We start from the raw sequence: 22,693 nt of genomic DNA on the forward strand, positions 1-22,693 counted from the left end.
GTTTGGTTTCTTGGGCTGCCAGCTCGCGGACGTGCCAGACCACCGCCTCCACTGACTTGGCCGGCGTCTCAAGGTGACTTTGGCATCTTCGAAAGAAACAGCGGCCAATGAATTAGGCTGACATCCCCCCCATGTTGTCAGCACGCACTCGTACAAGCGCGTACGTTGCACATTCGGATGGCTTTAGGAGTTTGGGAAAAGGATTTATCTGCTAGGAAAACATATTGTCCTTCAATATTTTCAAGGGTGTTTGAGCGCCACGCAAATGCTCCGGAAAATTGAAATGAATAATTAATCTTGTTCAATTTATTAGAAGGCGGCGGCCCAAGCTTTTTTTGGGGCGAGATAGTAAAACCTCACAAAGTCAAGCAGCTGTACATGTATTCACAATCAGATTTTTCCGTATGGAACATCTGATGATGTACAGAGTTCCCGCACGGTGTACCGTTCCCATACATTCCTTTGTTTGGGATTTTTTTTTTTCAATTCAATACATTTCTAACCACCTGTCAGCCGTCAGGCATTTTAACGGGACTGTTAACCTAGCCTTTTGTTCCAACATCGTGGCTTCACACACCTCATACACACTAGGCCTGCCAGAGAAGAAGACCACGTAGCAGGAGGGATCAGTGTTGCCAACACGGCAACTTAGTAGCTATATTTAGCAAGTACACAAAGCTATGCTAAACGTGGTTAATTGGTTCCAGACCTAAGCACCCTTGGTGAAATTCCCAGAAGCAGGACTCCTAATTTTGTAGTTGGAGCATAGAAAAGCTGTTTATGACCTTCCAAATACACTCTAAAAAGTAATTCAGAGTATCTGCTGACACCACTTGATTAATACATAAATGCAATGTAAAAAATTTAATTGATTTCGATAAACTTTCTAAGTTGCTCACTTTATTTTTTAAGTTATGTTCAAATAAGGGGCGGCATGGCGGTCTAGTGGTTAGCGCGCAGACCTCACAGCTAGGAAACCAGGGTTCAATTCCAGCCTCGGCCATCTCTGTGCGGAGTTTGCATGTTCTCCCCGTGCATGCGTGGGTTTTCTCCGGGTACTCCGGTTTCCTCCCACATTCCAAAAACATGTTAGGTTAATTATTCATTCATTCATTTTCTACCGCTTTTTCCTAACGAGGGACGCGGGGGTCTATATGTCTATATGTGCCCTGTGATTGGCTGGCCACCAGTCCAGGGTTTACCCCACCTCCCACATTCCAAAAACATGCTAGGTTAATTGGAGACTCCAAATTGTCCATAGGTATGAATGTGAGTGTGAATGGTTGTTTGTCTATATGTGCCCTGTGATTGGCTGGCCACCAGTCCAAAGACAGCTGGGATAGGCTCCAGCACCCCCGCGACCCTCGTGAGGAAAAAGCGGTAGAAAATGAATGAATGTTCAAATAATAATGTTGGCTATTACATGAACTTAATTTTGTCATATACACTCAAATTTTATTGTTGGTAAGCTTAAAACCAATTTCAAGTTGCCATGACTTAATAAAATTAGCTTGGTAACATAATAAGTTCCATCTCCTATATATATATATAAGTTACTGCTACTTAAAAAGCTATGTGCATTGCTATTATAATTAAGTAGACAACAAATTAAACTACTTTGAATAAAATGATTAAGTCAGTTGACTTAACATATTTTTTTGAGTTGCAAACTTAAAAACTTGTCCCCATGACAACAATTATTCAGTAAGCATTACTTAAAATAAGCTTTGAGTAAAGAGGAAAAGCTAATTCGTGCAATGCAATATTGTTTGTTGGTTCAAAGCAATTTCAAATTAAGTTGTCATAACTAAGAAAGACGAATGGAAACTGTTGCGTTGATTTTTTTTTGTTGAGACTAAACATTTATTTTTTGAGTGTATGTCTTTTTTTTACATTATTAGAGGCATCTAGACATGAAATAACACTCCTACAGTCACTGTTGCACTCCATTACTCATTATAGTAAACGTAATAGGAGAAAATAAGCCATAATATATGCTCAAATGTCACCATCCTTGCACTTCCTGCTGTGGCTATTGTCTGACCAATAGCCACAGCTATAGCTGAAATATTACTGACACCTAGTGACCACTATAGAATACTACATCAATGATGGAATGCATCTTCTGAATGTCTTATGTTGGTATTTTACTACTACTTAGCTTAGCTTTTTATGCTTGCAAACGCGGCTGCACGATAGACGAGTTGTTCGCGAGCAAGCCACACAGCTAGGAGACCCAAGTTCGATTCCACCCAATGTATTTCTGAAAAACCGTGATAAAATGAAGCCGTGACGTTGGAGGTGCAAAGCAGCGAGGGCGTTTCACCCCTACCGGGTAGCCTTCAGAGTTGGGAAACTTCCACAACCTGAATTTGTTAAGTTTTTCACTGCGGTATGCATCCACAAATGTTTTATTTACCGCACAGTCAAAAAAAAAAAAACCCAAAAAACCCATCAAATTGTTATTCAGCAGCTGTGAAAAGACTCCCAGCCTGGAAGTGATGTTTGCAAAGCCAGGCCCTTGGAATACTGATAGCAGATGTCGTGTTTGCCTCGGAGCTGCGTGGACTTAACAAATGAGATCTATCCAAACACGGAGGTCTCCAGTGAAACTCGTGCGGCCAAAGACGACAAAGCAACAAAAAGCGTTGCACGATAAAAGCCAACAGAAGCGACAAAGACCATGCGGCGGGGAAGTGAAGCAGATCCCGGGTTGGATAGCCGCTATCAGCCGGCGTCTGTCAAACTAATAAGACGATGGCGGTGGTGCCGTGATGGCTGATAGCGACGGTGCTCGATTAAAAACAGCCTGCGTTTCACTTTCACGCTAGCTTTGACGCTACCCCGCCAGGTGGAATTTCCTCAAACAAAGATGTCCGAACAGACAAACCAGCTCGCTGTGAAGCTCCGCTGGGCTTTCACAAACGACTCCTTGCGTGCCTCCTCCCTCCCCCGGTGGAGCCATATGTCTCCACTGTGTCTAATGAGCGCCGCTGATTGGACATCCCTGTAACTGATGAAAGTGCAACCTTGCCCTCTTCTTATTGCCCCCAAGCCGGACACTAAGCACTTCAGAATGTATTGAAAACTGCTGCCACTGACATGGAAAAGGCTTTTTGGACTCCTTTAGGACGCTTATTAACAGAAAGAACTCTGGCAAGCAGGTGAAAATATCAGCATTACGACCGGAACACCAAATCATCATGCATTGCATCTCTGCAAAATATGGAAAATGGCAAAGAAAGCAAGCTAGTTGTCTCACGTGTGACCTTGAACGCATCGCCGCCTATCAGATGAAAGAGGATCAAATAAAAATGCAGGAATGTGAGCTCCACTCCAGTTCGCATTTATCAGTTTGTTCAACAAAACTTATGTTGTATTGATGATGACACAGTGTGTTCTCTTTATTGCTTTACTCTCACTTGCTTTGCCTTCACTCATGTTGTCGCTGCAGTTGATAGCAAATTCATTCAAATAAAAAAAAAAGCAAACACAGCATACGCAGACCTGCAAACAGACCAGTTGAAAATGGCATGGACCTACATTTTGCACTGTTGCACTCTTAACAGGGTTCTAAGTAGAACTTTGATGGGAGAAAGACAGCAAATGTTTTGAGTCGGCAATCAATGTGTTGGTCTGCTATATGATATATTGAACTGAAATGACTGATCCCAACAGGCGGCATGGTGGTCTAGTGGTTAGCGTGCAGACCTCACAGCTAGGAGACCAGGGTTCAATTCCACCCTCGGCCATCTCTGTGTGGAGTTTGCATGTTCTCCCCGTGCATGCGTGGGTTTTCTCCGGGTACTCCGGTTTCCTCCCACATTCCAAAAACATGCTAGGTTAATTGGCCACTCCAAATTGTCCATAGGTGTGAATGGTTGTTTGTCTATATGTGCCCTGTGATTGGCTGGCGACCAGGCCAGGGTGTACCCTGCGTCTCGCCCGAAGACAGCTGGGATAGACTCCAGCGCCCTCGCGAGGAAAAAGCGGTAGAAAATGAATGAATGACTGATCCCAACAACATTTATAAAAGGAACATTTTTAAATTATCAGGGTGCCCAAACTTTTTCATACCACTGTACATACACACACACAGTATATTAAACATTATTTGTGGTTTTTAAGGAAAAATATATAAATACAAATATCACTGTGCATCTTTTCAATTTTTGGACGTTGTCGTTCAGCAGTCATTTAAATTTCTTCAATGTCAGTAAGTATGAAGATTCATTCATTCATTCATTTTCTACCACTTATCCTCATGAGGGGGTGCTGGAGCCTATCCCAGCTGTCTTCGGGCAAGAGGCAGGATACACCCTGGACTGGTGGCCAGCCAATCACAGGGCACATATAGACAAACAACCATTCACACTCACATTCATACCTATGGACAATTTGGAGTCTCCAATTAACCTTAACATTATTGTCATTCACCGTGCCAATTACACAGTACATGAAATGCAGTTTGGCATCGAACCAGAAGTACAATAAACAGCAAGCTGTGGCTGTAAGCAACCCTGTGATATAGTTTTATGAATGCTATGAGAAGGCGTTTCCTGAGTGGCTGTTCATCAGCATTATTAATGCTGACTCAGCACTTCGATCCATACAAGTTTGACCCTTGGTTCTGTTGCTTGTATATTTGTTTACAAACAACCAACCATGTGGTCAAAGATAAGTTTTTCTTTCCACATTCTCATGCACTCCAAATCATTATTGAAGTAAAAGAAATAATACGAAGTAGCTTGTTGGACGTCACAATTGGTGAATAAGAAGCAAATGTTAAAATTGAGATGAAGTCCAAAACAGAAAGGAAGTACCTGGAGTAATTGAAGAGGCGGCTGTCCCACAGGCTGTGCTCCCCCCGCGGAGGCGAGTGGAAGTAGCAGGAGTCGGACCCGTCAAAGCTGTTGAGGCCGTCCTCTGTGTTTTTGGACGCGTGGCTGTGGACGACATCCAGCAGCACCACGATGCCCAACGAATGCGCCACATCGATCAGTTGCTTTAACTCGTCCGGGGTGCCGTAGCGGCTGGGAACACAAATGGAGAGAAATGCTTTCATCGTCTTTGATGGTTTAGTCTGGATGGAGCGCCACTGGCCATAAATTTGGCGTCATTCATCCATTTTCTATCTATCATATTCATTAATTCATTCATTTTCTACCGCTTTTTCCTCATGAGAGTCGCGGGGGTGCTGGAGCCTATGCCAGCTGTCTTTTTCCCTTTAATTTTAGAAGAAATAATTTTGAGGCAAACGGTTAGCTCACCATTCCTGTGTAAATGAAGAATAATAGGAGTGTAAAGATGACTATAGGGGTGTTAGTTCATGTCTAGGTGGCTCTAATATCCAATAATAGTAATTAGAAGGTTTTCTATGTTCTAACTACAAAAATATTCATTCATTCATTTTCTACCGCTTATCCTCACGCGGGTCGCAGGGGTGCTGGAGCCTATCTCAGCTGTCTTCAACGAGAGGCAGGGTACACCCTGGACTGGTGGCCAGCCAATCACAGGGCACATATAGACAAACAACCATTCACACTCACATTCATACCTATGGACAATTTGGAGTCGCCAATTAACCTAGCATGTTTTTGGAATGTGGGAGGAAACCGGAGTACCCGGAGAAAACCCACGCATGCACGGGGAGAACATGCAAACTCCACACAGAGATGGCTGAGGGTGGAATTGAACCCTGGTCTCCTAGCTGTGAGGTCATCTATCATATTCTATCTTCTTTAGTGTCACGGGTAAGCTGGATTTTATCCCAGCTGAATTGGTGTGATAGGCGGGCTACACCAACCAATCATAGGGCAGATGGGTCTCCACTGAACCTAGCATGTTTGTTTCTGGAATGTGGGAGGAAGCCTGCACGGGAAGAACATGGCAGCTCCACACAAGATGCCCAAAACAGAAAATTTAACCCTTGATCTCCTGTCTAACATGCTCGGCACTAAATAGGAGAAATTCACAGGAAACTACTCAAAGTGGAAGGTTATGGTTTGGGGATTGACAGGAGACCGGATCAACAATTTAGGTTGAATCTGTGACGATGGAATATTTTAAATAATGCAACATATTTGAGCTTGTAGCGCGCAGACCTCACAGCTAGGAGACCAGGGTTCAATTCCACCCTCGGCCATCTCTGTGTGGAGTTTGCATGTTCTCCCCGTGCATGCGTGGGTTTTCTCCGGGTACTCCGGTTTCCTCCCACATTCCAAAAACATGCTAGGTTAATTGGCGACTCCAAATTGTCCATAGGTATGAATGTGAGTGTGAATGGTTGTTTGTCTATATGTGCCCTGTGATTGGCTGGCCACCAGTCCAGGGTGTACCCCGCCTCTCGCCCGAAGACAGCTGGGATAGGCTCCAGCACCCCCGCGACCCTCGTGAGGAAAAAGCGGTAGAAAATTAATGAATGAATGAATGTATATAATGTTGTGGAAAAGGAGTGAAAATGTGACTGTAGGGGTGTTATTTCATTTCTAGGGATCTCTAATAATGTATTGAGTATTTGGAAGGTCATTCTATGCTCTATATATTATGTCACATGTTCAATCCTGACAAAGAGCTATAAAGGCAGGGGTGTTGAAACTGTGGCCCAACGTCCATTTGTTAGAGATTGTCGAAATATGGCGACCAGTCCAGGGTGTACCCCGCCTCTCGCCCGAAGACAGCTGGGATAGGCTCCAGCACCCCCCGCGACCCTCGTGAGGAAAAGCGGTAGAAAATGAATAAATGAATGAATTTGAGCTTGTTCAAAACAGAGAGATGCACGGTGGAAGAGTGGTTAGGATGTTGGCCACACAGTCAGGAGATCTGGAAGATCTGGGTACTTCCAGCAGGTACTGCGAATAAATACGGCGTGCACCTCAGGGCTGCTACCCAGAGTAAAGATAGCATCGCTTATTAGTCTACTTATTGCACTCTGTTATGTCTCGCAAGCGTAAAACATCACCATGGAAGTGAAAATGAACTTTATAAAAAGCTCCCTAGAGAGGAGAAAGACTTACCAAAATTAATTGCTGGACTGGATTGGTTAAGGATGTAAGGAAGAAGCAGAGCTTGCATGAGAAATACTTCACTGCTGAGAAAAGTACTGTATGTATGTATGCATGCATGTATTCTTCCATATCTTTCAACATACTCCTCATATTTTCCGTCCTCCCGCGCTATCGCCGCATCAGCCTCATCGCATAGCATCACGAGCGGCACACCAGCATTAGCCGCTTCCCGGTATTCAAGCGTTGAGGTTTTAAATGACACTGAGCGATCAATCATGGGTGAAATTACGCTATATACCTTACACTCGGGGGCTTAGGCTGCACTCTGAGGGGAAGGAGGTGGGGGCGGGGTGGATCTCTGACAGAAGATAAACACTCCGACTAGTCCACCTTTATCGGAGAGTCCCGCCACTCTCTGGATTAACTGGAAATGTGTTTACAGAGAGATTACCGGCGGGGTCAGAAGCGCTAACCTTGATCGGACGCCGCTAGGAAATTGCTGGCTGGGTTGTGTCTTCATGGTCGTCACCCCGCCCTCCGAGACTCAAATGAAAAAAAAAATCAGTCAGTTGTGTGAAAATGATGTTTGATTGGCCGATTCATGGCTCGGATGGAGGACTCCATTGTCATCTCTCCACCTGTCAAGGATCACCGAGCCTTCATGGAATATCACTCTGTATGAGAGCCTACTAGGTTTTTTATTATATCAAGATGTCCGCAGTATCTGAGGTCACCATCAAATGATTACAGGTTCATAACCACCTCTCCACTCATTCTCCACTTTCATCCAACCTTGAAACTCACAGGAGTTACTGTTCTTTGGTCTTCTGGCTGAGGGCACTAGGTTCTCATCCAAGATTCTAGGGTACATGTGCCTGTTTATAAGCCCCCCCTTCGAGAAACATCCCCAAAGCAGAAGGTTTCCACCACCATTTAAGACAACCTCCACACACAGGAGGCATGGCTCAGGTGATGGAGTGGTAGTCTCCCAACCTGTCCAAGACCACATTGAAGTATTTGGTAAGTTGTTCCTGGTGCTGTGTCACCATTGTGTTACAACGCTGAAGTTAGACAAGCGCTATGCAAGAGTAAGTCCATTTATCATTTACTTGATGCCAAAGACCTCCATTTTGGTGTCATGTGACCACGTCACATTCTCCCATACCTTGTGTGAGTTATTGTTATTGTGCTGATTGTCAAACCCGGCACGGCGGTCGAGTGGTTAGCGTGCAGACCTCACAGCTAGGAGACCAGGGTTCAATTCCACCCTCGTCAATCTCTGTGTGGAGTTTGCATGTTCTCCCCGTGCATGCGTGGGTTTTCTCCGGGTACTCCGGTTTCCTCCCACATTCCAAAAACATGTTAGGTTAATTATTCATTCATTCATTTTCTACCGCTTTTTCCTAACGAGGGTCGCGGGGGTCTATATGTCTATATGTGCCCTGTGATTGGCTGGCCACCAGTCCAGGGTTTACCCCACCTCTCGCCCGAAGACAGCTGGGATAGGCTCCAGCACCCCCCGCGACCCTCGTGAGGAAAAAGCGGTAGAAAATGAATGAATGATTGTCAAACCTCCAACAGTGGTTGTGAGCTGCTCCCTTACCGCTCCAGAGTGAGCGTGACTAGAGGCGGGGCGTGCTACAGCAAACCAGGCATTTGACTCGGGCCCTGGCTTCTTCGGTGGCCCCCACGAGCAGCAGAGACTGAGATATCAGGTGCCCCCAAGTGCTACTACATGTACTGCACAGAAACGACAACAACGGGCATTTACGATGCAATTATGAAACAACGACGTAGTAAACTCCCTTGGGGGGCCCCCCCGCACGGCCCTATTTGCCTTCAGTGCTGTCTGCATCAATCAGCGTGAGCTGCAAGGTTTGTTTGTTTATCGGCCATCGAGTTCCCCACTTGAGAGAGACACGATGAAGAGGAGATATACCAGAAATTGTGTGCCAAAAAAAATATTTTTTTGGTGTCCACGGATGGGGTGGGGGCCCCATGAATTTCTTGCTTTGATCCCCCAAGGACCCTTGCACCACCATCGAGGGTGACTGACCATTATCTTGGATTTTTTGTTATTTCTAGCTTATTGTAAGTCTATTCCAGCCTTGTACAGGTATGAAATCTAGTCGCAGAGGTCAGCTCTGTGGTCTTCACCATGGTGGTGGAGATGTCTGAGTGGAAGACAGTGTTATGAATTGAGAGAATTGAGATTCAGAGTACTTTCTTAAAGGGACAGGACGCACTTGTGCGTTTCATGGACGCATAACTGCTCTGTGGGGGGTCACATCCTTAAATTTGGACGTTTGGACAACCCCGGTGTAAAGCAAACAATCAAACATGAAGCCATTCTTGTTAAAAGAGCAATGCTATCTTTCAACCAATCACAAACACGTACCTGGAAGCTGCAAAGAAGCTGGTAACCTGATAGCCAAAGCTTGCATAATAGGCGTGCTCCATGATGGCCATCAGTTGAATGCAGTTGTATCCTGGACACAGCACACAGTTTAAACTTAATTCATTATCCAGTTATGTTATCTTCACTGTTCCATAGCGCTAACTTGCTCTCACCAAAAACCTTGCTTTTTACACCTCGGTTTTGGTATGATTTGGTTTTCACTTAAAATTGGCTTCAGTTTTTGTACGCAGTAATCCCTCATCACTTTCAGCTTCAAATTTTGCAGCTTTTCTCTATCATGGTTTACAGTAAATACAATTGTCCCAAGCAATAACTCGTGTATCCTTCCCTCACTGTATTGTGGTGACATTAACGATGGCTGTTTTGTGGTAGACTATGTTCTTTTATTAATCATTTATAAAACATATTGAAATGCAATATATGTATATGTATGTAGTATTTAAATATGTAGTATTCTGGCCACTAGGTGGTCGTAATGTTAAATATTCATTCATTCATTTTCTACCGCTTTTCCTCACAAGGGTCGCAAGGGGTGCTGGAGCCTATCCCAGCTGTCTTCGACGAGAGGCGGGGTACACCCTGGACTGGTGGCCAGCCAATCACAGGGCACATATAGACAAACAACCATTCACACTCACATTCATACCTATGGACAATTTGGAGTCGCCAATTAACCTAGCATGTTTTTGGAATGTGGGAGGAAACCGGAGTACCCGGAGATGCACGGGGAGAACATGCAAACTCCTCACAGAGATGGCCGAGGGTGGAATTGAAATCTAGTCTCCCAGCTGTGTGGCCTGCGTGCTTACCACTCGAACGCCGTGCAGCCAACAAAAATATGTGACTTATAAATAAAAAATCCTACATCATGAAAATTCACTTGTCGAAAACCAATTAACCACCATAGTTTGGGGTTTGTCTGACATTTTGGAACAAATTATTACTCTTATTTTCGCAATTAATTAGTTCCCAACCCAACCACAATAAGTGAATTTCTGCAAAGTAGGATTCAATATTAATAAACAGAAATGCAAATTTTCACAGTTAGAGCGTTGAAAATACAGGTTTTGGCATTATTAGAGCCCCGTACACATGAAATAACACCCTATAGTCACTTTATACTGCTTTTGTTCTTAGTCTATACAGTAGTTTGCCAATTTAGTTATTAGTTATTCCAAATTGAAAGGGTCCCTGTATGATTCATCAACTTTGCGTAAATATGTTATATATTGTTTGTAATTATGTTCTACACTGGTCAATTTTTGAAAGAAAATGGTACATTTGCAAAAATGACATCTATAGTTGATGGCGCAAACCATGATGAGGTAGCTCTCGTAGCTCGGCCACATTTCCGGAAGTGCTGTCATCCCCAAGGGACCTCAGCCATGGCATGTTGGCTGGGCTCTGCTGGTTCAGCGGCCAGTCTCCATGCCGTGTGAAAGGTCATGTAATGAACGATAGTTGAACGGCGGTATAGCAAGGGGAAATGAATGACCAAAACCGAGGTTCCACTGCTCCTCATTTCCTACAGTAGCTGCAGGGCTTGTTCTTCCTGGTGATTTGTAGGATGTCAGCAGAGCTCACGGGACACACGCATAATGACAACATCATCTGGAAGCACGCCGCAGCTATTTGGACGTGCATTTGGACACGCTGGTTCTGGCTCCTCTTGTTGTGACACGCACATGCTAAAGACGAGGCGTGTCTACGGGAGACAACAGCTACGAGAGTCAGGGGGTCACGTATGACATCTCGACACGGCCCTAGGAGAACGCCGCCACGAGTAAGACAACAAGAGGCTTTTAAGCCGCCACCACTGAGCGCTCCAGAGGGAAGCCCTGCGGTTATTTTCCATTGTCATGTGGCGCCCAGCTTAGCTTTGTCTCATGTTGGTGAGAGAAAACAAAAACAAGGTTTTTCTCGAGGTAGTGTGTGACAGCACCGGGGTGAGGGGCTTATTTTACACACACATACACGTTTTGGGGAGGACATGAAAATGGCAAGCAAAGGCAGACGGTGTTTTTTTTATTATTTTTGTCGTTTTTTTCAGCCTCTAGCCACATCCGATTGGGAATTCCCGGGGCTGCAGCAGGTACTGTAGATTGTTTGACAGCAGCCTGACGGAAACGGGGGGGGAAAGCATTTATCAGATGGCTCCTGGTGCTATCTGTGCATTCGAATAATGTCTCTGCAGCGGGCGGCAAAATAAAAGCACGTCTGTTATCATTTGCAAGGAGCTGAATTTTCAATCTGCTCCATAAGGATGAAATTGCATTCAAATGCATGATAGCTAAAAAAAAAAAAAAAAAAAAGATTGTTGTGGAAAACAATCAAGCCTATCATTTAGTCAGACAAATAAAACACATTTTCTTTAGTAGTTTAATTAAAGCTGCGAGTGACAATATGGAGTCCTTCCAGACGGCCATGAGAGGAAACTGCTGATGAATAAGTTTTTTAGTTCAGATGTCACTGTGGGCAACTTTTCACCAGAAGCGAGACTTGAATACAAAACTCTGAACTGGTTGTCAGCTAGTCCTGGAGGCTGCCATCAATGCAAGCGTTCCTCTGTTTATTGAATGACGCAACGCGTTATAGACTTTTAATAAAGTCCACAGAGACAAATTGTACCAAGGTATTAATAAGCAGTCATGCCGGTGATGGAAGCGTGAAAGTGCCAGGCTCATCTTACCCAGGTCTTTTATACGCGGCAGCACGTTGTTTGTGAAGTTGACGTATGATGCGATCTCCCTCTCCGGCGAAGCGATACCCACGTGGGCCTCGTAGATCCTCAGGTGCTTAGGTTTCAGAGGCCGCGGGTGGATTTGCTGAAGAGGAGACCAAAAGTGAGCAAAAGCATCCTCGCGGAACCACAAAGTCTGCTGGTGTGTGAATCTCATTGTCTGTCGTTGTGCAACACATTTGTTTGGGGCTAACGCAAGCATGGCTGGCCACTGGACACCTTTTGAGGTACGTGACTCCAACTGACCACACAAACCACTCAAAGATCTCTATACTATTGTTATGATTATTAAATACTTGGAGAAAAAGTGCATCTTTTTGGGAATTTTCCCCATCATCCATCCATCCTTATGTGAGGCATGAACACAAATGCCATGTTGTGTAGGATGGTATCAAGCAGCTCTGTAACAACATGATGCACTTATGACCCCCCCGAAAAACATGTACTGTATTTACCCTCTTAGCTCCAAGAGATTAGAGATAATCTCCAGAGATTATACATACATTTACATTTATTGTAATCTCATTGATGACCTTTGTCTTTTAACAAGGCAATTTAGAAATGTTGAACAGCACGCCATAATGGCAGTTCAGCACATGCCATGTTTTTGAGGTCTCGGTTGGGTTCATTTTGGGTACAGTCAGGCAGTGTTTTTCAACCTTTTTTGAGCCACGGCACGTTTGTTACGTTGGAAACATTTTGCGGCACACCAATAACCAACGTTATTTGCTTCTTTCAGCTTTTTCCTGATTACGGACTCGCCACAGGAGATCCTTTTGATCCGCATACTAATTTAACCAACAATGTTACAAAATGTCACCACTACCTCTCATAAGTCTATTAGAGGAACGAGGCAATCAGCTACGTGTTGCCACACGGACGAATATTACATTGCTCTGCCAGTCTTTACACCAATGACACGCGACAATGACATAATATTTGCAGAAGTTTATTAATACATGTTAATTAAAAAAGTAATATTGAATAATTCCTCAAGGCACACCTGACGATTTCTCACGGCACACTTCACTACAGTAAGGGACCATAAGGCAAAAAAATGTGTGTAGTTTTGGCCCAAAATAGCCACCACCAAATTTGTTGGTAATCCGTGAAAGTGGTGGTACAGGGGCTAATTTAAAAAAAAAACTTTCATGAGTAATTCCAGCTTGTAGTCCCGTTCCCCATCTCTACCAAACTATGAAACTTTTACCTATTTCACCAGGAAGGTGAAGTGTTCCCAAACAAAAGCGGCTTTTCGAGCTCTGACAAAGGCTGGAATACACTGCATGTAATGCGTACCGTGTTGGAAATACTGCACCGCACCAGAGTTTCCAAACCGAAAAACTCAGATTACCCTTACACCCTTACTTCCAAAATATGCAACCTTGTCTATATATATTGTTCCGCACCATAGACAACTTTCCACCACGAAAGAGTGAACATTTTGATTGGTTCTCAGTAAGAACCCAAAACCTTACAATGTACGGGTGCGGGGGGTCCCAGTGAATCCAGTCGTAGATGACACATTTTTCCTTCCTGGCCACATACTTTGCCCACGGCGAAATCCTATAGAGACGCTCTCCTGCCTTGGTGTGAACCACCACCTGGGAAAAAGGAGAAGACACATCGTGGGCTACTCTGAGACAAGACCGCTTGAAGTTGTACGCTGTTGAAAAAGAAATCGGACAAGCTAAAATGCTCAGAAAGACAGAAAGTGGCAAAATCAACATCCGTCAAACGCTGCAACCATCATGAGGATAAAGATGACATCTTTCAACGTGTGAAATGATCTGCTCCACTTTACAGTAAGTACTTAGTGCTTCCTTGCTAGGTGCTTGCATGCTAACTAGCCAGTATACAATTGCATTTGGTTTATTTGCTCGAACGGAAAATAATTTAACCTTTGTATACACCTCATTCCAAAAGAAAAGTGCCAATCCGCATGAACATATAATCGCATTCACAGGGATGGAATATCCGATTGAGGTATCTTGTACCCACTCAAAAGTTTGTTTTTTACCCCAAAACAGCATGCTAACTGTTTGCATGTTAACATTTCAGCTAGTTTATGTTGAAACGCAAAAACTTGCATGGTATAATGTACGGACAATAGAACGGCCTTGGCACTTTTGCGAATTAGCATGCGTACTATAGCATGAGAGCTTTTTAGTCTAAATGCAAATACATGCATAGCCTGATGTACGCACACTGTAAAATAAAACTGCCTTGTCACTTTCGCGACTGTTAGCATGATAGGACTTTACCTATTTTATTGATGTCAAAATGATAAGTTGTAGATGGCATGATGTCAGCACAATATAAAAATGCCTTAGTGCATTCGGTGCTTAGTGCTGCTAAGTGCTAACATGCTAACTGTTAGCATGATAGCACTTTACCTATTTTATTCATGTCAAAATGCTAACTTATAGATGGCATGATGTTGGCACAATATAAAATTTCCTTAGTGCATTTGGTGCTTAGTGCTGCTAAGTGCTAACATCCTAACTGTTAGCAAGTTTAGTGCTTGAGCCAATATATTTGCATACAAAATTGCATACCTTAACATGACATGATGCAAAATCATGAAAGAAATGCATTTTTGGTGCTTAGCAATATTTTGCTAGGTGCTAGCTTTAGCATTTTGCGTATCACATTGACATTTTGAGCTTAAGCAACCACCTACACAAGCGAGAGGTTGGAATCATATCACATTGTATCCACACAGGTTGTTAGCATGCTAGCTGTTTACAAGCATGATCAGTGAAACATAAAAACATAAATATTTTAACAAATTTTAACAGCGGTACATGTATGCTGTACATTTTACCTGTATCATCCCGTATTTATCCATTATTAGCCACTTTTGGTGAATGAGATGTGAGTTCTCCAGAAAAAAATACCTATTTTTGATGACCGAATGACCGAAAATCTTGTATTTAACATATTTTTTTGGAATAGGAGAAAATGGGAACTGTAAAAAGCAAGCAATCGATTGTGTTACACGCAGCATGTGTTTTACTCCCCCCCCCCACAGAACCGGGGCTAATTCTGGCGACTTCAGTGCAGTAATGACCAGCGCCACCTGCTTGAGAACTGCGGGCCAGACCCCCCTCTGGCCTTGTTTTCATTACCGCCAGGCCTCCTGGGGGAAGCCCCCCCCTGCTAGATGTCGTTCAAAACATACAGGATTAGGGAGTGATAGTTGTGTAAATGGAGTGGCTTTCGGGTAGACCTTCACTCAAATTGGCCGGCAAGAGGCACATTAAAGACAAATCACGGCGCTGAGGGGCTGGCATGAGTCGGATAAAAAAAAGTCGTAGGCAGGCGGTGTGCGACTTTCTTGGTGTGGGTGTTTAATCACTTCAATAATACTTTGGCGGGCATCATCGAGAGCAAGTGCTGCAACCACAATGCTTGTTTATGGAGACAAATTGGGCCGGGGAACAAAGGGGACGGAGGGTGAGCGGCTCCACATTAGAGAGATTGGCGCGAGGCTTTGACGAGGGAGCGCAGGGGAATTTGTTTTAAAGCAGAGTTGGCGGCGAGGCGGCCATTGATGGGCAGCAGGGGGTCCTGACGGGGTGGGAGCGCGCGCCAACGCTTCCATCTGCCTCTTATCGTCCTGAGACTGACCTCCGCTGACAATGGGAGCAAAGTCCGGGAGGTGCAAGCGGCGGTGACCCGGTCCCAAGAAGGGCGGCCCCACGATGCCTTCCGACCATGGCTGGCATCTCTTTTGAGGATTATTTGTCATCCTCGCGCCTCACAATGCAAAGCAGGAGGTGTGTGTTTTGCATTTAACCTTGATGAATTTTTCACAAGAGCTAAAAACCAATCATCTCCAGCCACGGTGGGTCGTGTTGTGCGCAGAACAAACAGACATCCTGCGGGAGCTGAAATGAAAACAAGCCTCGGCGGCCGCACATGCCGTAATCTCCCTTCTGCTCGCCGCTCGTGGCGCCGTGCCAGCCTTTCGCCCGGCTTACGGGACTCGGCGGGTGGGGGGTGGAGACACGCACTCGCAGCACAGCTGCCAGCCCACGTGGCGCTACGGCGGTAACACGACGCCCCGCTGAGGGCGTGAAAGTCGGCGTGAAGATGCTGCAGTTCCTTACCTTGAGCTTGGTGTTGTGATCCACAGCGGGAGAGCCGTCACGCTTGGGCGGGAGAATCAGATCCCACTTGCCGTAATCTCTCTTGGTGTACGGGTGGGAGAATTTGTCCCAGGCATCTAGAAGGAGATTTAAACACGAATGTGAGCGTCTGTGGATCAAGTCGAGCACAGAAAACACAAATTCTGCTTGAACGGGGTGAACCACCTCCATGGATTACCATCCATTGCTGAAGGCCCACAAACAGGCCCTACCTATTTGCCCGCGCCCAGAAACACATTACAGTACTTCCTCTCTACTTTGCAGCTCCACTCAATCATTCATTCATTCATTCATTCATTCATTTTCTACCGCTTTTTCCTCATGAGGGTCGCGGGGGTGCTGGAGCCTATCCCAGCTGTCTTCGGGCGAGAGGCGGGGTCCACCCCGAACTGGTGGCAAGCCAATCACAGGGCACATATAGACAAACAACCATTCACACTCACATTCATACCTATGGACAATTTGGAGTCGCCAATTAACCTAGCATGTTTTTGGAATGTGGGAGGAAACCGGAATACCCGGACAAAACCCACGCATGCACGAGGAGAACATGCAAACTCCACACAGAGATGGCCGAGGTCTGTGCGCTAACCACTTGACCGCCGTGCCGCCCCACTCAATTATAACTCAAAAAATATATATTCATTAATAAATCATAAATATGGCCTTTTATTAGTCCAAAAATATGCATATTTAAGCACGTTTTAAGTATTGTTTGCCTAATTTAAGCATCTTCATGCATAAAAATGGCTGGATGAAGTAAAATACAAATATAAGGCATTCAGAGGATGTATTCAAAGATGTTGTAGTGGTAATCTACACTGGTCACTAGGTGTCAGTAATGTTACAATGAAGTAATGAAGAGACAATTGCCACTGCAGGAAGAACAGAAACTGTAATAAAAAAAAGGAACAAGGAGCTCTCAATGCTAGCCTGTGTGAGTTGATATTAGGCATTCTTTATAATAATAATAATTATTAAAAGCGGAGCGGGGCACAATGAACGCAATGAAGGAGGGATAATTGCACAATGAAAGGGTGTCCAAATATTTTCCAGCGAGGACCTCATTGTGGGAAATGAAAGGATGCTACTTTGCCACTTTGATATTTTGTAAAGCAAAAGAAAGAATGACATCCCAGCTTTGTGAAAAGCCTATTATTGGTATCAACCTTCGTCTTTGCCCTTTTTCCCATTTTTGATGCTTTTTTTTTATTAGAATTTTTAAAAATATTTAAACTTTATTTTTAAATAATTTTTGGAAATGCAACCTTTCCCTAAAAAACGACAACTTATTTTTATTTCACATAATCCATCCAACCCCGCCTCTCGCCTGAAGTCAGCTGGTATAGGCTCCAGCACTGCCGCGACCCTTGTGACTGGTGGCTAGCCAATGGCAGGGCACAACAAACAACCATTCACACTCACATTCATAACCATGGACAATTTGGACAAACCGGAGTACCTGGAGAAAACCCACCCACACACGCATGGGCAGAACATGCAAACTCCACACAGAGATGCCCAAGTGGAGATTCCAACCCAGGTCTTCCCGATTATGACTTATATATATTCATATTTCAACTCCATGCTACTAAAATGTTATTTTTCCTGATAATACAATGTTACTCTACTAAAATGACAACTTCTTCCTCTTAATATTTAGACTTTATTCTTGTTAAACTACTGCTATTTAGATTTTTGCCAAGATGTTCTTGTTAAATTCCATATTTATTTTATTTATTTTATTTATTTTTAAATTTTTTTAAATTCTATATTTCAAATGTGCTGCAGGCCAATTAATAAACAGCTGTTAGATGTCAATGGCCCCCGGGCCGCACTTTGGATATCCCTATATAATGAATGAATGTAGCCTGTCGTTCTAACTCGTACAGTAGCATCCGTTGCTTCTGGACACACGTCATAGCACCTGATAAGAAGACAGCGCCAGCTATTCAGGCCACTCGAGATTCAATTTTTCGCGACAGAAGAAGGTTCTGTTGTATTTCTAAATATACTCTGACATTTTTTTTTACTGACTCTTTGTCTCCCACGGCGCTCATAAAAATGGCCAATTATGCAATTAGATTAATAATGCAAATTTGACGATAATGTAATTGAGCCGCACGGCCACCCCCGAATCCAGAAAATAGATTGCAGTCCTGTGGGAAAGGTGTGGGATACAAGCTTTGGGACACATCTAATCAATTCCTAATCAATCAGGGGCTGGGCTGAACCCTTTGCTCCCAATCAATCACAAATTGACAGAAAAAGCCACAAACACACTTTGAAATGCGTGGAATGTCTTCCCAGAAGATGACGTAGCTCCACAGTTTCCTGTCATATTCTGTCCACTTTGTATGACAGTGATGATGCTTTTCCATCATCCTAACAATGAAAAATGTCAGCAAGGGTTTTGTCTCTTCCACCGCTCCTGACCCCACATTGCTAGTACCTCAGCCACGGGGGTATTCATTATTTTGGATTGCTAATGAAATCATGAAGAGTTACTTCCTGCCAATTTGCGATTGGCCAAAGGGTCTCCCCACGCAGGTCCTCTTTATTTCCATTGGTCCTCCAGCGCCTTACGTAATGTGCTTACTTCATAAACACACAAAATGGCCACTTCAACACTCAGTGAATCAAGGATCCTGCTGATAGCACATTAGCGGGAGCTGAATGGCTGAAGGGAATATTTTAGGACGCTCAACATTCATCAGAGGCGGCATTTCAGCCTAGGATGCCTTTTCTACCCTCTCTCATTCTCTCGCTCTATAACTCATAACTACTTGTCCTTGATGAGCTGAAAACAACAGCAGGATGTAAAGTGACCCCACACACTTGAAGTCGTGTGTGATTTATCACCTAGGTGCACGAGTGCTGCTGCTACAGCACAAGCACCCATGATGAAAGAAAAAGGAATCAAATAGAATGACGCCGCCGCGTCACAGCGTAATCTCTCACAAGAGAGGACAGTCCTGTCGGGAGATGGTTGGCACGGAATACAGAAAGAAAAAGATTAGCTTTATTGATTGACCAACAAACACAAGTTTTTCGCAAGCTAGAACTCAGACCACAGAGTATGGAATATTTCCCAGCAATCTTGTGGGAAGTGCGGTGTTGATGCACGTTACCTTCAATATGTTGTAAGGTTAGCGGGTTTGAAAAAGATGGTTTTCTTTATTTTTCTCAGGCTGCTTTGCCTCTGCGTTTCCCGGCACTTTGACCTTTGAACTTGGCTTCCTTGACTAATTTTGGGCATACTGGCATGATGTTATTCGGGTCGCGGCTTAAGTTGGATTTCAGTTAAAGTGTCCAATGAATGAGACCAGGGTTCAATTCCACCCTCGGCCATCTCTGTGTCGAGTTTGCATGTTCTTCCCTGTGCATGCGTGGGTTTTCTCCGGGTACTCCGGTTTCCTCCCACATTCCAAAAACATGCTAGGTTAATTGGCGACTCCAAATTGTCCATAGGTATGAATGTGAGTGTGAATGGTTGTTTGTCTATATGTTCCCTGTGATTGGCTGGCGACCAGTCCAGGGTGTACCCGGCCTCTCGCCCAAAGACAGCTGGGATAGGCTCCAGCACCCCCGTGACCCTCGTGAGGAAAAAGCGGTAGAAAATGAATGAATGAATGAATGAATGTTGTAAGGTTAGCGAGTTTGAAAAAGACGGTTTTCTTTATTTTTCTCAGGCTGCTTTGCCTCTACGTCTCCCGGCACTTTGACCTTTGAACTTGGCTTCCTTGACTAATTTTGGGCATACTGGCATGATGTTATTCGGGTCGCGGCTTAAGTTGGATTTCAGTTAAAGTGTCCAATGAATGAGACCAGGGTTCAATTCCACCCTCGGCCATCTCTGTGTGGAGTTTGCATGTTCTCCCTGTGTTTCCTCCCACATTCCAAAAACATGCTAGGTTAATTGGCGACTCCAAATTGTCCATAGGTATGAATGTGAGTGTGAATGGTTGTTTGTCTATATGTGCCCTGTGATTGGCTGGCCACCAGTCCAGGGTGTACCCCCCTCTCGCGTGAAGACAGCTGGGATAGGCTCCAGCACCCCCGCGACCCTTGTGAGGATAAGCGGTAAAAAATGAATGAATGAATGAATGAATGTCCAATAAATGTTGAAATATCCCAGAGATGCGTTGAAATCCATTCACTGACTGAGGATCGCACCAGCAACCATCAAGTTGGGAAACGACCACACAAGCACAACGGAACATACAGTATAACGTGTTACGTGTAAAATTAATTGCCACCAATAGAGGGCGACATTGAAATTTGCCATTCTTTTTCAATGGAAGGGGCAGACGTGTAACGCTTTGGTATCAGGAGAGTATCGGTATCAGCAGATATTCAAATTCAGGTTTGTGATAAAATGAGGGTCAGTGCATGCATCCGTAGCTTAGAAAAAATAAAAGTCTCATATAAAGAACTAAATAAAAAGCAAAACAAGGCCTGGGGCCTCACCTTGTTTATCTGTTTGACAGCCGGGAGGCGTGAGTTTGGCGTAACGTGGCTAATGATGATGAAAACAAATGATCTTGAGTGGAAGAGAAACCATTAACTTGCTCTGACTTTCAAAGTTGGAGCAGCGGGAGAGGAAGGAGATTGGAGAGTGCACGCCAAGGTTTTTCTCACTCTCTCATCAACTTTGCCGACCACCATGATGATGATGATGATGATGATGAAATAAGCGGCTACTGAAATATTAAACACACACTCCCACACTCTAAAGCAGACCGTGCCCCCCCGCTTACCCGCCACCCCTCTTTTAGTATTCCAGCGCGTATAGTGTGATCAATATTTTCCGTGTTTCCGACTCCCGGGTCGGCCGATCAAAAGGGCCGATAGCCTCGTTGCACCGCCGGCTACGCCTGAGCTTCGTTTCTGCTCCCTTTGTGTTCGCCCATGCAGAAATGTCAAATATCTTAGGGAACGGCGGCCAAGATGCAACCTTTGTGTTTGCAGTGAAATCTCAGCGCCGAGCAGCACAACTAACTTCTTAACTTCAGTCTCATTTCATGTTGCTGCTTTAAAGCGGGGGTGTGCAAACTTCTTCCGGCAGCAAGAATGTAAACAGTGAAAAATGAGGACTTAAACGTAACCTACAGTACATCCAAGTGAATGTAACCTGCTAGAAAATAAAAACCAAGTCTCCTGCTTTGTGTGAGCAGGTGTCCTGCCAGGTGTGTGGAACTTGTGATGGAAGATCTGCGTGTTGTCCCGCCTCCCCCCTCCGTTTGGAGTCCACTTACTGTAATCACCGGTGAGGAAGAGGGCCTCTGCAGCTGGAGCCCACTCCTGAAAGAACAGGCTGTTGTCGGGCCGCCGCTGCACGCCAAAGGTCCTGTAGCTCCGCGTGAACTGGTCAAAACCTCCCTCTGCCTCTTCCAGCTGGAAAAGCTGCTTCTGGAACAGCTCATACCTGCACCACCATCACAGGACAGAAAGAAAAGGCATCATAGGTCTATCAATAATGAGGCTTCGGTATGGTTAACATATGATAACCAAACTGGGAGTTTTGGAACGGCTTAAACGTTAGCCGACCCTGTATGTAAGTAAAGAAAACCTGAAGAAAACAAAAACTAAGGAAACAAAGTGTTCTCCAGATAGATGGTGGACTTGCTTCAGTAGATTTTTCATCCAAACAGTAGTCATGCCAAAATGTTGAGTTGCTGCTGGATGTTCACAGTATCCCAGTCATACTGTAAGTTGATTTTTTTTTAATGGAGGAAGCAAGTGCAGAGACAGAGAGACAGATGGACGCCCACCTCCAGTTCTGTTCTTTGCAGTGATCATTTCAGTGATAACCTTTACAAGAAGCATTCAGCTTAAAAGTATGCTATAAATGCATTTTGAAAAAGGATGCTATTAAAAGGAAAAAAAGACCAGAAGGACGTCAACGTTGCCACAGAACAGAGTAAGTGGGGAAAGGGGACTGCAACAGCAACAAAATATGAAATAAATCCAGCTATAAAGACACCTTTATGCTTATAAAGTCAATAATTTAAAACAATACTGAAAGAATAATCAACAACGGAGTCCTTTACTCTTACCATTCCGCGTTTTGAAGGCCACTAACCTTCATCCCATGTCTCAAGGCTTAAGTCCATGTTCTAAAAGTTCTCTATTCCATCCTCCTCCAAAGCTATTGACACATGGCTGACATCTTGGCTATAATAACTGTAAACATCCCGTGTCTCGTACAGCGCAATGTTTGTTTACCTGAGTCATAGTACTCCCATGGCGTCACCTCCGGAAATGAGACTGATCAGCCAGAGCTAGCTCATCATGGCTGGTGCCATCAACTATTAATGTCATTTTTGCTAATTTACTGTTCGTATTCAAAAATGGAAGAAGCCAAGTTGAT

At 44.3% G+C, this 22,693-nt stretch overlaps 1 protein-coding gene across 1 annotated transcript in view; it reads right to left on the reverse strand.

The window, feature by feature from the left end:
* The window catches only part of gbe1b (glucan (1,4-alpha-), branching enzyme 1b), a 90,033-nt gene that overhangs the window by 55,994 nt on the left and 11,346 nt on the right, over positions 1-22,693 (reverse strand). The window contains exons 2-7 of the mRNA XM_058079408.2: positions 21,579-21,748; positions 16,282-16,397; positions 13,645-13,770; positions 12,116-12,251; positions 9,406-9,496; positions 4,824-5,033 (exon numbers count right to left, since the gene is read on the reverse strand). Of these exons, the coding sequence (XP_057935391.2) occupies positions 4,824-5,033; positions 9,406-9,496; positions 12,116-12,251; positions 13,645-13,770; positions 16,282-16,397; positions 21,579-21,748 (849 nt within the window). The remainder of the gene's footprint in view (positions 1-4,823; positions 5,034-9,405; positions 9,497-12,115; positions 12,252-13,644; positions 13,771-16,281; positions 16,398-21,578; positions 21,749-22,693) is intronic.

The sequence above is a fragment of the Doryrhamphus excisus genome, linkage group LG8 (genome assembly GCF_037039965.1).
Source record: "Doryrhamphus excisus strain RoL-2023G ecotype Guam linkage group LG8, RoL_Dexc_Guam_v1.1, whole genome shotgun sequence".
Lineage (NCBI taxonomy): Eukaryota > Metazoa > Chordata > Actinopteri > Syngnathiformes > Syngnathidae > Doryrhamphus > Doryrhamphus excisus.